The following is a 16433-nucleotide window of genomic DNA, read 5'->3' as shown; positions in this document are numbered from 1 at the left end:
ATATATATATATATATATATATATAGGTATATGTAGTGTGCACACGCATATACGTATACGCTGGATTAGATAGTATATATTATACAGAGTGTTTCGGAAGATGCGCGTTTTCTCTCCTATAATTATCTATAAACTCTAGACGGACTCGAAGGCAATGTCCTTCCGGCGCGGAAGAAGAGTTCTCATAGCACGGTTAATTACCGAGTCATTGAGAATTGAATAGCCGAAGTGCAAATAGATAACAAGAAGTGATTATAAATCGGGTGTACTTAAACAGAATCTTAATTAAAAGTTTAATGAATGAAATGTTTAATGATAAAAATTGAAACGTTACCATAATAGCAATTTAGTCAATTTTTCGTTACAAAATTATTTCAAATTTATTGAAGTCTTTAGTTAGACAAAATATACAATTCTTAATACACGTATACACATATATAAACAAACTATTTCTTAAAGTAGGTATAAATAACATATATATTAACATGTTCATAGTTAAATCTATATGAATGTACGTTTTCGTCATATGGAAATGAGTTCACAACACAATTGCGCGACAGAATGTTTTGCAGTAGACAACGCATTCTGCGCACGTCTTGCGGTTGAACGTACGTTCCATGCCTTTAGCCACCTTCTATCACTTTTCAGTGCACCCATGCGCTGACCTTTACTACTACACTACTGTCGACGTACTTGCCGCGCGGGACTCTATGTCAAGATGCCCTAACGTGGACCTTTGGGGATGTCCTTATGGACTCAGTATCCCTATATATATTCGCAAGATAAACAGCTGACCTATTTTCACCCTGTTCGTACATCGATTTGGACATTATTTTCTATTTCGACTCAGCTGTTCTCAACATACAATTACTACTTTCAAATGATGCTTCTATGGCTCTACAATTTTTGGAAAACACTATTCGCTTCGCTTGAATCGCTGCCGTATAATCAACCCAAGTTGCTTTCGGCACACATATAGCGGAGTTCAATTACCGAGACGTAAAAGCATTTCTTGGGTTTTCACTGGCAACTCTTGCTTCTATTCGCTAGATCTGCTCTACCGTTCCCTTCTTCCAGAAACAGATACTTCGGAAGTAGTCCCTAAGGCGCGCCCTTACCTCCTCACCAACGGATAGCTTACTGCACCCTGGGTGAAAAACTCTCCGTGTCCGGGGGTCGATTCTTTCTCATTTTATGGCAACCAGGGACCTATTTCAGCTGCGCGTTATGTTGCTACTGGTTTTTACGGCAAGGTAGTATCAAGATCTTGCACCCTTGATAGTTAACTGTCTATCTATGTGTGCGCAAGAAATAATATTTGAAGGTGAAATAATATTTGAAGGTGTTTATTTTTGCAACAACTTGATAATACTAACTTGATAACCATTGAATACATAACAATTAAAACAATAATTAAATTAAAATTTGTATTTATTAGTGCCGTTAATATTTTTGTTATATGTATATGAAAAGCTAAACTGATTAATAAGAAATATGATGAAATATAATTCGGATGTTGTCAAAATATCTCATATGTTTGGTAATATTACCAATCATGAAATTAACTGGATTGCAGCAAACTTGATTATAATGTGTTGTGTAATATTAATACATATATAATATCTGTCATTCTCGTTTTATATCGTACTATTAATTTGCATTAGATTGTTGATTCATGAGCGTAATTACCATTTTCACGAGCTATTAATCATCTAATCATCATATGTAAATCGTCGAATTAAATGCGCTTCACCCTGACGTCATTACACAAATGCACAATGATTCACGAGATGTGTACATGAGACATTATGCATCATAATATTTATGTGTATTATTTAAAGAGTCGTTTGCGAGATAATTATTGTATTATCCCAATTGCGAAAAAAAGTTTCGAAAGGTTAGAAAAAATGATTTGCCATTGTGAGATACCATTATGGATATCCATGTGCTTTTTCAACGTTATTTCTTATTTCTTTTATTTTCACTCTTCATGCCTGCACAACTTTACTGCGTGCCTATAAAGATCAAATGTTAAACAACGATTATAGGTACTATCGTGTAATAGCTTAGGGAATGTTAGGGAATGTTAGATGTTTTTGTCCTCGCACGAGAATATGCATATTTAATATTTACGTTGTATTGTCATATGCAGAGAATCAACAAATAATAATTCGTAAATTGTGACTATGTTTCTAAAACTTAAATATTTTTATCTTATGAAATATTCTGAAACGAAATTGATAATCGGGATAAACTATGAAATAAACCGTTGATAAAATACATCGGAGTTGTTGGTATAAAATGGATGAGAGAACGCGCAGTTAAACAGAATGTAAAATATTTTTGTCCAGAATTAAGGAACATCGAGGGAACAGAAAATGAAAACGGCAAGCCATTTTGCAAACGAATGACAACCGGATGACGTGATCGAGCACGAGATGGGACATCTGTCGGCTTTTATACGTCTATCGCGTTGCACCGACGTTGCAAAATTATGCAGCTGGCACTTTCTCGAGACAGAAACAAGTGCACGGCGATGGAAAGGGGCGTGCACAATGTAAAAGAGTCAAGAAGATGCAGCAGCCCGATGGAACTTTATCGTGACGGCTTCTTCAAATCGTAATGGCTGCACGCGCAGTTTACGGCGGAAGTGTATCTCGTAAATATGCATCTCCGATGACGTCACGATCGAAGTGCATTTCAAGGATGCTAGATGTGGTTATAAACTTTCTAAATTCAGATGCCATTTGGGAAGTGAGTCACTTTCCCGAGACTTTATCGCGATCGTAACGTAAAAGTTGGCCATTTCAATTTTTCCACGCATCCGTAATGTTTAGAGAGCTATTTAAAAATGGTAAGAAAGTATTCCAAATATTCAAAACATAATCAACTGGGAGAGGAAATTCAATTTTATGCATTAATCCTGTAACGAAAAGGTTTCATCATTTATCTGAAACTTCTTCAATTTTCAGTATACTAGACAAATAACATCCCTTTGCTACATAACATATGCATCTAAAAATGTCGATAAATATTATTCTTTACTTTTTATACTTGCACTCTATGCAACTTTCTACAGCCTATTTCACTGAATGTTTTGCTCTGCGATGGTTCAATTTTGAATGCTTTAGATGGAACCGAAAGAGGTTGACGAAAAAATTTGGTGAGCTAAGCTCTTCCTTCTCGTGTGCGATTTTGAAGTGTTCATAACTTATGCCCATGTTCGTTTTTTGCCTGTCGAAGCGCCGTATAAAACGAATTTATTGCATCGGCGCATGCATGTCGTGGCGGTGGCTGCCTTCGCGAATATTTTCGTGCACTTCTCTTGAATGACGCTATTGGAATTTCGTTCGTCGATGGGCCGATATTTTTAGGACGTCCTACCTATTACCGATTATGGGTCTACTACTTCGCTTCCATCGAATTTTCATCCGTAAATAATATTCATTTTTTTTTTAATATGTTATTTGAACAATCTATGACTTGATTCGATCCTTTCAAATTAAAAGAAAAATTTGTTGTTAGAATGAAGAAAAGACGTTCTTTCGCATTTACTTTACATTCTCCATTATAAATTTCTTATCTTTTGCATCTTAAAATTTTTACTTTTATAGGAAATAATAAAGGAAATACATAATATATGAAAACTATGAATAAGTTTCTTACATTATCTATAATGTAATTTAATCATGATATTCTCTTATAAAAACTAACTTATGTCGAAACTTTATCTTTTATCAAAAATGCTTAATAAAAAACATTTCATATTTGTGTTAGAAATAATACACTCAAGTTTTTAAAATGTTAAAATTTTGTGTCGAATTTTTAACACATTCGATTGTTAATTTAACATAATGTGATTATGTTATTTAAATATTTTATTTACATTTGATATTCAACATTTTTTAGTATCAAAATAATAAGATTTTTTGAGTAATTGAATAAATAACATAAATATATTTTAAAATGTAAATAAATCTAAAATAAATAAATACGTGTTTTATACAATTAATATAGCATATTATAGTTTTTTTATACGCTTTTGTCTTTGACTCTCAGGGTAACTGTCTCTATTAATGTGCCTTTTAGCCAACTTGCTTATTAGTGATTATTTTATTCTTTTTCTTATAATATTTCTTTAATCTATAAAATGTTAATACTTTATAATGTTTTTGATAAAAATAAAAAATGTTTTTGTCTCTATTAGTGAGTCTTTTAAGCGGCGATAGCCCTATTAATGTGCCCCCAATTTGTGTGCCTATCCTTTGACTCATTTTAACATATTATTAAAACAGGTAATAAACAGGTTTAAGCTAATTATTTAAGTTAATATTACATAAATCATTATTTCAATTATATTTATTTCAATACACTCCTAACACAACGTTTTCAGCTTCAATACAAGACGCATTAACAGGGATAAGTTTAAAATCTTGCGGTATGTTATTACTGGATTCACATAAATTCCTCATATCTTTTGAAAAATATTTAAAATACTTTAATACTCAAAAAATAAAATATTATCTTCGGTATGTATTAAGAATTTAACTTAACAAGAAAAAATATTTTTTCTTAGTTATTCGCGCTAGTTTCCTTTATGACGTATAGAAAAACAAAAGCACACTAATAGGGACAGGCATAGTAATTGGGACAATTACCCTGTGCCCTTCACATCTTCTTATTGTTTATATGTTTTTTTTTAAATATGTTGATTTAACATATCAAAAATGTTAGTTTTACTGAGAAAATATGCTTCCACAATTTACTTACAAACTGTACCAATATACATTTCTTTCGCATAACATTTGTGTTACTTTCTAACATATTCTTATGTAAAATCTTATGTAGAGTTAACAGGAAAATTTTTTTCCAACTGAGTATAATAAAAGTAGAAAGAGATATTCTAGAAAAATGCTACAGCTTTACTGTTAACTGTGACTGCAATATCCTTTGGTACGGTTCTATTATATTCCTCTCAAAAATCTGCGCTTATTATCTTTTATTTTCTAAATCTGTTCAGTCTGAATGTGTAGTAAAAACGGAATGTTAATGCACATCGTTATCACGATTTGAATTATTAGATACGCGATATCGCGTTCGCAGAACGCAGTCCAGTGCGTAAGCATATCTCGTTTCGACGACAGAGCTATTGCTCTCGCATCACGCATCGGGTCTCACACCTACAATTACAATTATATACACGAGTGCCGGGTGCTCACACGTGTGTCGTGACATGCGTGAATTATCCTGTGGACAGAGCGCGTTTTGCTAATGTCCTCGACTTCCTGTGCGTGCACCACTACAACTAGTATCATCACAGTGGCCGGCAATATCCCTCCGTTGTTTTCTTTATTTCTTTCCCTCCACGCCCCTGGCTGCCGACGCTGCGGCTACCTGGAAACAGTGCGTGATTTATCGGGATCAGGGACCGAGAATTAACGCAAGCGTCGGTTGCGTGCCTGTCCGCTCTGCACGCACGCATCCGTCTCCTCACGCATCCCACTCGCGCACTTATCCCCCGACAATTATCGGATTTCCGCACGGAATTCCTCCCTCGCTCGACCTCATGCGAGAAGGAAAGCCCCGGCGAAGTCGGTTCGTCACCGGACAGGATAATGATGGATCAAGAGGCCAAGACCTATCATTTATACCTACCATCTACGAGTATCCCTATAATCATCACTTTTGCGAAAGTCATTATCGAAGTCGTTCCTGCTCTTTAATTATAAATGATGAGCTTTGCTCGGGAAATGAATGTATTATATAATCATAAAGAGCTAATGTGCGCAGTAAAAGTCATAATATACGATTGTTAGATATTAAAGAGAATAGTTTGCTCGACTTTGTAGGGAGAATGGCTATAAAAGAAGTATATTTTGAAAGAGCTACTTAATATTCCAACTAACTGAATGTGACCAAAAATTTTGAAATATTTTTATTTGCAATACTGAAACTAAAAACTACTCACACTGAAAAAAAGATATTTAAAAATTTATTTGTGAGAAATATGTTTATTTATTTCACGAAAATAAATCTTTATTTAAATACGATAAAATAAAGTTTTATTCCTAACAAATAAGCCATTTCTTTTATTTTTTTACAATTAGTAATATATATTTCACAGAAATGTATATTTCGTCATCACAAACAATTTTTTTATAATTAATAAATATCGTAAATAAAAAAACGTAAATAACATTTGCTTCGCAATATTTCGACATTTTTTTTTAGTGCATAGATATTTCACAGTTAACATTTCCTTAGCGAAAGATAAATTTAGGATTTATTATGTAAAGTTAAAAATAGAATTATTATGACAAAATGTCAATTTTTTAAATGTCCATGTCTTTTGTATTTATTCTCTTTCGATTTTGTTTATGTTATTAATTTATATTAATTTTTATTCGGTTCTTTTAAGCCATATTATGTTGAAAGAACCAAATTTCCTATTTGTGTAAAAAAAGTGAATTAAACTCTGTTAATGATTAAATATTGTTTTTTAAAATAATTGATTTCGTATATTAATAAATATACTTAAGTTCAAAAACAGTTTTATTTCATTAACATCAAATTAAGTATTTTTTTGTTTTAAAAACATACTAGCTTTTTCATATCCACTCTCCTCTACTGATTAACTATCACGTTTGAATGAAAATTAGGCGATTTTTAAATATTTAATTCCAAAAGCTTTGTACATGTATATACAATTTATTTGAATCGTTAGACTGTATTCAAATCATTAAAACTCTTAAGTCTTTAAGCTTTTACATATCAAAATCATTTATGAATAATATATTATTATTTATGATTAATAAATATTGATGAAGAATTTTGACATTTTAAGTATTTACATCAAATTGAATAAAATTCTTTGTATTGTAGAATGTCACGGGAATCGATATTATCCGGTTCATCGATAGCCAACTAGAAACGCGTTATTCATGCCACTGATAGTCGCGTTACTGCATGAACTTCTGTGATTAAGTGTCATTTTAAAATGTAACGCATAGAACACTTCGCGTTAAAATCTGTGGAAAAAGGGGGTGATATGTCAGTTGCCGCGGGTCGTTGTACTCTGCCGAGGACCGTGATTAAGAGTCGTTTTAAAACTGATGGTATATACCGATATGTCGCTTCTTTGAATGTTAAATGGTGCTATTCTGATTAAGCATACTTTTTACGAGCGTTGTTTCGAAGATTTTTATCATTTTATACGAAAGAGAAATTGCAAATCCGATAATTGTCATTCATACGTTTTCTCGTAGTATCCTATTTTTATATTTTCATCACAATCACGAGAGACATAATATACGCCGACATTTTCAGTTAGTTTCGCGAACACATATTTTTTACATCCGCGCAAAAGTGATTTGTCACCGTCACATTATTCCGACGTCTCGAATGTGCTTTTAACTTTTGACGCCTATTAAAAGTAATACGTCTCTTTTTAACTGCTTACGTTGCACTAAACAAAATAACGAGTTAAAAGATAAAAAAGATATGAAAGTGCAAGCGTGAGACGTTCATTAAAAACTGGAGATGGCGGAAAAAATAAATAGGACAGTTTCAGTCGAGTACTTTTTGCGAGTACTTTTTGCGAGTCGATTTATATTTTAAGAATGAAGCGCACACACCTGCAAACATCATTGGCGAAAATCACTGGTAAACGCGTTATTAAAATGTTTACCGACGTGAATGAGCTTGTCGATTATTTTTTTTGAAGTAGTTTTCCAACAGTTCACAAATCGTGCGTCCAATAAAATTGACAAGTGGTCATGTTTTTTATTTTTGATCGGGGACAGAAAACAAGATACAATAGTTGCGAACGTGAACATTTTTAACAATATAAGCTCAATTTGTGGATGTTCTTCCGGCGTATATTCAACGTGTGCTCTGCAGGGAGTAAAAGATATCCATATGTTGTCTTCTTTGTGCAATGGACAGGATCTTCCGCTTTTATTCTTTCTCCGGTGTTGTTTTAGAAGATTACGTCTGTATTTTATTGCTAATAAAATAATTTTCTTCATATTTTCTTAGCAATAAAAATAGCATAAATAGTACACAAATTACAATTATATCTTTGACTGTAGTTAAAAAAATGTAACCATGAGAAATATATTACATATATTTAGAAGGTACTTCACTTGTAATTAAAATCTACAAACATTTTAATAATGTTTGCTAATGATGTTTGTAGTTTAATGAGTGGTTTTTGATAAGTTGATTACAAGTATGCTGATGTCGCACATAGAACATGAAAATATGTGCTAAACAGTTCGCATTAAAAGAGTAATTAATGCTTTCAAGAAAAAGTTTAGGGGAGCAGTATACCCGGGATAATGTAAGTTTGGAAAATTAATTACGGATGTTGTCGGAAAATTAAGATTAAGACGTTATCTGGAAGACGTGAAAAAATTTTCGTATAAAAAGAAAAGATAATTATTTATTAAAAAACTGCGTATTTTCAGTAAATATTATATTTAGATATATTTTATTGTATATCTTATCTCATTGTGCTATAACGTGCTATAGTTTTATCGCGCATTTGTTTCTAATTATTTTCTTTCAAACTTTCCCGCGGATTACTGAAATGCAATTGCGATATTTTAATGATGGAATGTTGTTCTCAAAACTACAGCGAGAAAAAAATATCATCGTTTCGAGAAAACTTCTTTATGCAGGACGTACCATTTCCTGCAGGCTGCAGATTGCACAAGCTGCGCTCGGGCGAATTTAACTGCGTCAGAGATTCCAAGAAAATCTATTTAATCTCCCGTCCGTCGATGGAGCACGGGACGATGGAAGCACGCTATGCCGCGTAGACTAATGAGAAGTGGGGTCGGTTTTTGACGTGGGGTATTTATTATTGAGACGAGCGTTGAAGCCGGTGGAAGGTGTTTTCTCTTTCTTCGCGAGTGCGAGAGAGGGTGAAATACGGAGGCGAGAGAAAGATAAAGAGAAAGAGCGAGAGAAAGGTTGCGCCTCGAGCTTTAATTACCTCTGGCGGTCTTTTGAAGCTGGAGTGCCTTCGTCTTTCGCCCCCCCCTTCCCTCCCTCTGTGTGACAATTATTATTAGCATTACGTGGTACTATTCGCGTCATTTTCCGCTGGCGCGTGTACGTATTATGCGACGGCATATGCACCTTGCACACGCACAAATGCACACGTCAGAATACGTTAGCGCTCCTCTCTTGTCCTCGAAATTGTTAAAGACCTCGTGGTTTCTTATCGCCTCGGCGCAGCGCACGAGTCTCGTAGAACGTTTTTTCTCTGTCTTTCTCTCCCTTTCATTCGGATATCTCTGCAAAACCCTGGAAAAACTTCCCACAGCGCGTGACGCGGGAAAGGGAATATTTGCTGTCTCGGGTATATTTGCTGCGGAAGCAAAAATTTCGCTTCCTTCTACGAACGTCTATCGAGTTAATCTCATTTCCTTCTACAATAATTAATCGGATTTTTCAATACAACTACTGCGTGTTTATCCTTAGAAAAAAGATATTTCCATTAGAAAAATTTGTATTAAGTATTCGTTTGTTTTTTTGTGCACAACAATTTAAATAATAACATTAAATATCTTTATCTTTTAAAGTGATATCAATGTGTGATTAATTATTTACATATTAATTATTTACATATTATAATGATAAATAACTTCTAAAAAAAGGATCTTACATAAAATCAGTTTTGGGCCCTCGGTAAAATTTTCTTAAATTGTAATATTATGTTATAGTTTTTGACTCATTAATTAAAAGATTGTTCAAACAAAACCATAAAAAATGGAAAAAATGGAAATTTGTTGTAGCATTATTTGAAAATTGCTATTTTCTAGTCTAATTCTATCATTAATTATACTGAAAAATATCTTTATCTATTAAATTATTCATTTTTGGATGACTATATTTTAATACTTGCACAAAATAATGAGATGAATCTGATGTAAAGAAGTTGTTTAAAAAAAATGTGTTTGCAAATTTATATTATATGCAAATTGCATAATTTTTTTGAAAAGCAACTATGTGCTTTTATTATATCAATTAGTTTATGTAATTATTCTACATAGAAGTATTAAATTACCAAAAAATTAAAATAGTATAAAAATTAATTTAATAGATATTTCTTCGTTTGATTAGAGCGGAAAAATAGTAACTTCCAAATGACAAAAATTTATCCATTTTTTCTAATTTTGCCCCAGGAAACTTTTGATCAGTGAATTAAAAACTATAACAATACATATTACAATTTAAGCTAATTTTATCAAGAGTCGCGGTTTTGTATCCCTTTATATATAAAGTGTATATAAAGCTATTCCATTAATATAAAGCTATTTAAAGCTTGAGAGAGAGGGGGAGAAGGTAGGGAGGGGGGGGAGGAGAGAGAGAGAGAGAGAGAGAGAGAGAGAGAGAGCTATTTTAATGGATCAATTCTCTTGTTTTTTTTTTCAGATGCGGTAAGTCCAAAATTAAATCTTAACCGTTAATGGATTTCGTCCATAATAGGGAAAAATGAATCAAGGTTAGTAACCAGATTACGTTTAATGATAAAGCGGTGAATAATCATAGGATCGAAGGGGCTATACAGTGTTTGCATGAAATTACGCGGTTGAGCGCCAACGACGATAGACAGTGTCTTCGGCATGTAGGACGAAGATGCAATCCTCTGGCGCATTAGCACCGATGCAAGCTGGCTATCAATATTAACAAGATAGTAATCGGATGCCAGATGTAGAGACGTTCAATCGATTATAACGGATAACTGCTCTCTTGAGAGACAAATCGATAGAGTACTGAAATGTGTCCTATCAGCCTCATTGTCGTTTTTCCGCTGACTAGTAATTGCACCGCAAAATTTTACGCACAAGCAGCTGCCTCGTGTTCGCGCGTTTTGCAAAAGGACTAAATACGCCGAGTTGATAATAAGGCCATGAATAGTGATGAGTCGGGATATGTCACATATTCGAGAAACTATGTCTGCATGGAATTTTAGATTCACGTCACGTTAGCACCTGTCCAATTATACCGCCATTAATCTTATGTTTAAGTTAATAATGTTTTCGATCGTTTTTTTCTCCTTGACATATTTTCGATGTAATCGAATTAAGATGAAGTGCAGCATATTAAATTGTTTGGCAGAAAGATTACTGAAAGATATATATATATATATTTATATATATATATCAAAGGCATTTAGTTAATTGGAATAAAAATAATAAAATAGAACGAAAATGTATTAATCTCTTTTAACATCATACATATATCGAGAATTAACTTAGATTTATTTAAGAGGAATTTAGAAAATACACTATAATTAAATAGATTAAATATCTATTTAAGCTCAAAATTAGATATTCAGATATATAAGCTTCAGCTGCTTGATCGTGACATTTCACACATTATGCAAACTGCTACATTTCAGATTCGTTGCCAAATTGAATAATCATAAAATTTTGATTGTTGACCGAACGTATTTTCGAGAGGGTCACCTCCGAAGCAGAAAATCGAGCGGATTAATCATTAAATATTGAATAATCATGAAGTTAATCGTGCGACGCGCGAGGTGTCTTCTTGCTGGCGGAGGGAAACGACAAAGTCACACAGTCCCTCGACGCATTAGCGCCGGCGCGAGTGGTCCATCAATATTAATAAGATCGTAACCGGACGAACGTGAATGTTAATAGAGACGGCCGATCGAATGGCCAATTTGCCTAGCGGTTAGGCGAGCTTTTTCGTCTCGCCTTTCAGGACGTGTATCGCCTCTTCTTAACGTCGTAAAGCGAGACGGGGATCGTCGTCGCATTAATGAACGGGTACGCATCGCATCGCTACGGAATCATCCCCCGAGGGGACGTGCAGGCGAATGAGGCTTAAAGTGTCGTAATAGCGACGGCGACGTGGTCCATAAACATTGCCCGACGACGGTAGACGACATTGAGTTCACTGGGAACGTGTTCCGTCGCCGTCGGCGATACTCGTGTGCGGCTCCCTCAAAGGTAAACGGTATCGGGCACATTTGATGTTTGCAGTCGCCATCATGTGGACAGAATCTACTCCGAGTGATCTTGGCTGATCGTTTGCGAACGAATATATAGGGTGTCTCCTATTCAAACTTCTATCTATATTTTTTCGGTTATTTATTCAATAAGGAACTGAGAAGAGGAAAAAATTTCCTAATTAAATAAGAGAAATTCTATATTTGATCTTTAGTGCTTAAATATTTCGGTGTGAATTTATATACATATCTCTTCTGCAAACCAAAATCTTTTTCGATCTTGAAACATACTCACATACGTGAATAGAATCAAAGTAATAATGTCATTTATTAAATTGATAAGCAATTTTATAATCTTTGACGTTGATAAGCATCTTATAAAAATAATCTGATGTTAATGAGACTCTTTTAAATCTGCGAATAGTTTATTACAAAAAATATTTCTTCAGCGGGATTCGAACCTAAAAAGAATTGTCTTTGTAAAAACATACCTATATTTGTTTTATCAAAATGATTGTAAGTCGCGGAACAGTAGTTAACTTTGGAAGTCCTTACATTTATGAGAGGTTCAATCTGGAAAATGCTCTAAACGTGGTAGTGGCGCATCGATCGCGGTTCGTATCGCTACGGATATGAACGGAATATACTGCTGCTAATGCATAGTACACGGTAATGCCGGTATCCTAACTTTACGGCGTCCATCACGAACTCGTTCCGCTCACCGCAGCTGCTCCCGCTAATACTTCAACGTGGGCTTCGCCGTTAGTCGAGAGAGACTCGTAGCAGATTCTCTCGCGAGCAGACGAGCGGAAGGCTCGAGGCATGCCGTAGGACGGGCCCGACAAAGTGGCGCACCGACGGTACGAAATTAGCTTACGGATTCGCGATAAGCGGCTTACGTTTCAAGCAAGGATAATCCCGCGCTTCGCAATCGATTCTTGATCGTCGAACACTTTGAACTTGCGCTCGTCGAATCTCGCTCAGGCGTATACGCGTTGCTTTAACTGCACTCAAATAGAATGGACTGCATTCTATCTAACTCCAGAATAACGATCTCAACAGCTTAGCCGAAGGAACGATGGCGCGATTATTTTGGGTCAATGAGATCGAGCCTATTTCGATCGTGCCGCTGTAACCGCGGCTTGCTATTGCAGCTGCAGCATCAACTGGCGTCGGTAAGTGTGCGAATCGACATCGGCATCACGTCATAAATCACGATAGCGGCGAATGTTTTTGCCAAAATGGTCTTCGCGTGCATCGATCCGATGGTCTGTCAGTTATAAAAAAACCACACAGTTTTTTGTACTCGTGTTATGCTACTTTGAGGTTCGATATAAGAATACGCGAGGAATTGGAAAAGTCTTCGAATTGAATGAAATCTCCATTTTTTTCGTAATTATTTCCTCTATATATTGCAAAATATTTACCAATTGCAGAGTATACTCAAAAGATATATAATTCGTTATTTTACTTTGATTTGATTATTTAAAGAATTAAAATTGAAAAACTACAAAATTTGCACGCATTATAAGGTAAGAGAACTGTTAATATAATTTTTTCATTTTTTGCATCTTATCATTTAAGTTTACGATAGTTATAATAGTTTAAGACACAGATTAGACCATTAGAGTAATAGGTAAATAATGGAGAATCCAATCAGTCCGATTTAGGAACTTGGTTGGAAAACGTCGAACAACTTCGTATCAGTGTTCTATACCAGTGTTCGTAATCTAGCGTCACGATAGAGAATCTTTAATTAAGTTAAGGCGCTCACCTCCTTTCCTTTGATGTCTCTATACCGAACCCATTTGCCCAGTCGCGGCCTCCAGTACTCCAACAGATACGCCTCTGCGAATTCAACACCCACGCCGTTTCCGAAACGGCCCTGGGTAGCAGTGGCCGTGATCAAGTGGATAGTATGAAGGTCGATCTCCAGCCACTCTCGAGCTTCCTGAGTGATTTGGTTCTTAGGACACCAGGCACCACCGAGGTTCTCCGATTTCAATCTATAACCATCGACAGTCGAGTATCGAATTAACTTTTGTATTGGTTATTTTGTGATATACCTTTAAAAGAAACATTAATGCATTTAAATATACATAAATTTTTATTTCATATATATGGAGAACCAATTTTTACGATTTTTTAATAATGATTTGTGATTTTTCAATTTTTTAAATAAAAATATAAAATAGCAGAAAAATATTTTCTTCTGTTATTTTATCTTCTCTCATTTTATCTTTATTATTATATCTTCATTAAAAAAAAAAATTGAAAATTATAAATCGTTATTCAAAAATGTAAAAGGTCACGAAGAATTTGATAACTAAACTATTAAATTTCTTAAAAACACATAAAATTATCGAAGAATTCTTTTCTCAGAAATCGAATTTCGAGTAGTCGCGTATACGCGCTTCGGTTCGATCTCGTCCGCTCATAAAAGTAACGATCTAATTAGATGTGAAAGTATCGAGTTAGTTCCTCGCCAGTACTGTTCATCTCACGCTATCAAAAGATCAACCGACGCGCGGTCGACCATCGAAGTCCTCTCTCCAAATTCCGATATTATCGCGTTTACGTGCGCAGGAACTCGAGGATTTCGTGCTCTTTCTTGAATGTTATTTCATTGACGCCATGTGAGCTGCGCGCGCAATGTGAATCTGAATTGCATTTTAATGAAGCTTGGAAGATCTAGAAATTAGTATAAAAAATAGTACCTCAAATGGCTTCCTTGTTTTGAAAGAAAACGTACATTCGTAATAATTCAAGGTCTTTGTAGAATACTACTTATACAAATATAACGAAAATAGTGCAAAATTACTATAAAATTACCGTATTATATCATGTTATTTATGGCGTGAGTTAAAATAGATGTTATTTGTCAATGGGGTAAGAGAATACGAGAGAAATGATGAATAATCATAGATATAAACGCAGAAATGGGCTTTCCGACTCATTCAGATCATCGAAAATCCGGAAGCTTATCGAGATTTCCAAAGTCCGGTTCGATTTTATCGACGAATTTACATAGGCGGGAAATCGGAGATATTCGGAGTGACCACGTATCATCTCGCGCAGGTGATATGGGTAAGATAGGAATACGCGCGCCATTTAGAATACGCGTTCAAGCTGTGCCCGCCTCGTGCTTCGGTTTTAATCTTCGAGGGGTCGAAAGCAAGGAGAGAGTTCTGCGCCGAGGCCGGCATGAATAAAACATGAAGCGCGAAGCGCCTTCCCTAATTGCGTGGACCGTTTAAATGCTCGAGTAAGAGTGCTGCTCCTTTTCGGCGTTACGCCGAGGATACGTATAGTTATATATATATATATATTCTTCTCAAATTGCAGATTAGGAATCGCCGCGTGAAATGTTCTCGCAGTTTCGGCGCGAGTAGCGCACTCAGCATACCAATATCTCAGCGTGCGAAAAAGAGTCTCAGAGGGAGATGATATTTCTCGACAATTGCGCCAACGAAGGGATGCTTGTTGGTTATGCGAGACATTTACTGCGATAAAGTAAGATAACACTTACAACGAAATGGCACAATAAACTGCATTATTACGGCGCGGGATGATGATTATAATAATCTTTCTCGATAATGAGAAATATAAAATAGAGCTATTTACGATGAGTAACGCGTTATCTAGGAATTGCGTCGCGACTGATCCATGAGGTGCTAACAATCATGCCTCACGTTCATCATTAATCGATAACACGGCTGCGTTCTCAACGGCGCGGCAATACGGCTGATCACGATTATAATGGCTGCTTTCGCGAGATTTACAACCTGCGTGGTGGAGGCGCCTCTTTATCGTTAACAACCGGCTTGTTCGGGATGATTAGCCGAAGGTAGAGTAGCAATGACAAGGCGTGGGTTCTATTATCCTGCAGCGTAATTTTATATCATTATGAGAAACGCTTATTTTAAGTAAATAATTTCCTGTTGGCGAATGGAAATTTCATAAAAAATTTTAAGGAAGAATCGATTGTAGCTTAATAATTATGATAAATATCGATCACATAAAGAGATGTTACTTCTCCTCCTATATATTGTGAGATATTGTTTATAGTATAGATGGTCGAATGGATGTTAATGAATAAAGAATCTTTTCATTAACCGGACAATTTTTTGCGAATTTACAACAAATACCAATCGATGCTATTTATTTAAAATGTTGCTGCTGAGTTTTAATTTCTGTACTTGTAGCATGTTAATGATAAGGATCTAATCGGAGTAAAACGAATAATGTAAATTCGACAGAAATGAGTAATGAATTAAAAGAAATATATTCAATCATGTTAAATGTTATAACGTAATGTAGTTTCTTTCACTCGATAAAAATATTGCGTCGTATTATTAGAATAAACGTTTATTATTTAGAATAAAATGAGTTGTTATAAATGTATTTAAATTACAAATAGTTAGAAACTGCTGTATTTTATATATAC

The 16433-nt window shown here is 34.8% G+C and overlaps 1 protein-coding gene across 1 annotated transcript in view; it reads right to left on the bottom strand.

Annotated features, from left to right (window-relative positions):
• The window catches only part of LOC108687690 (epithelial discoidin domain-containing receptor 1-like), a 154293-nt gene that overhangs the window by 51486 nt on the left and 86374 nt on the right, over positions 1-16433 (bottom strand). The window contains exon 4 of the mRNA XM_018193603.1: positions 13761-13992. Within this exon, the coding sequence (XP_018049092.1) occupies positions 13761-13992 (232 nt within the window). The remainder of the gene's footprint in view (positions 1-13760; positions 13993-16433) is intronic.

The sequence above is a fragment of the Atta colombica genome, unplaced genomic scaffold, assembly GCF_001594045.1.
Source record: "Atta colombica isolate Treedump-2 unplaced genomic scaffold, Acol1.0 scaffold210, whole genome shotgun sequence".
Lineage (NCBI taxonomy): Eukaryota > Metazoa > Arthropoda > Insecta > Hymenoptera > Formicidae > Atta > Atta colombica.
Note: the sequence above shows the minus strand (reverse complement) of the source record. Positions and strands in the feature narration are given on the sequence as shown.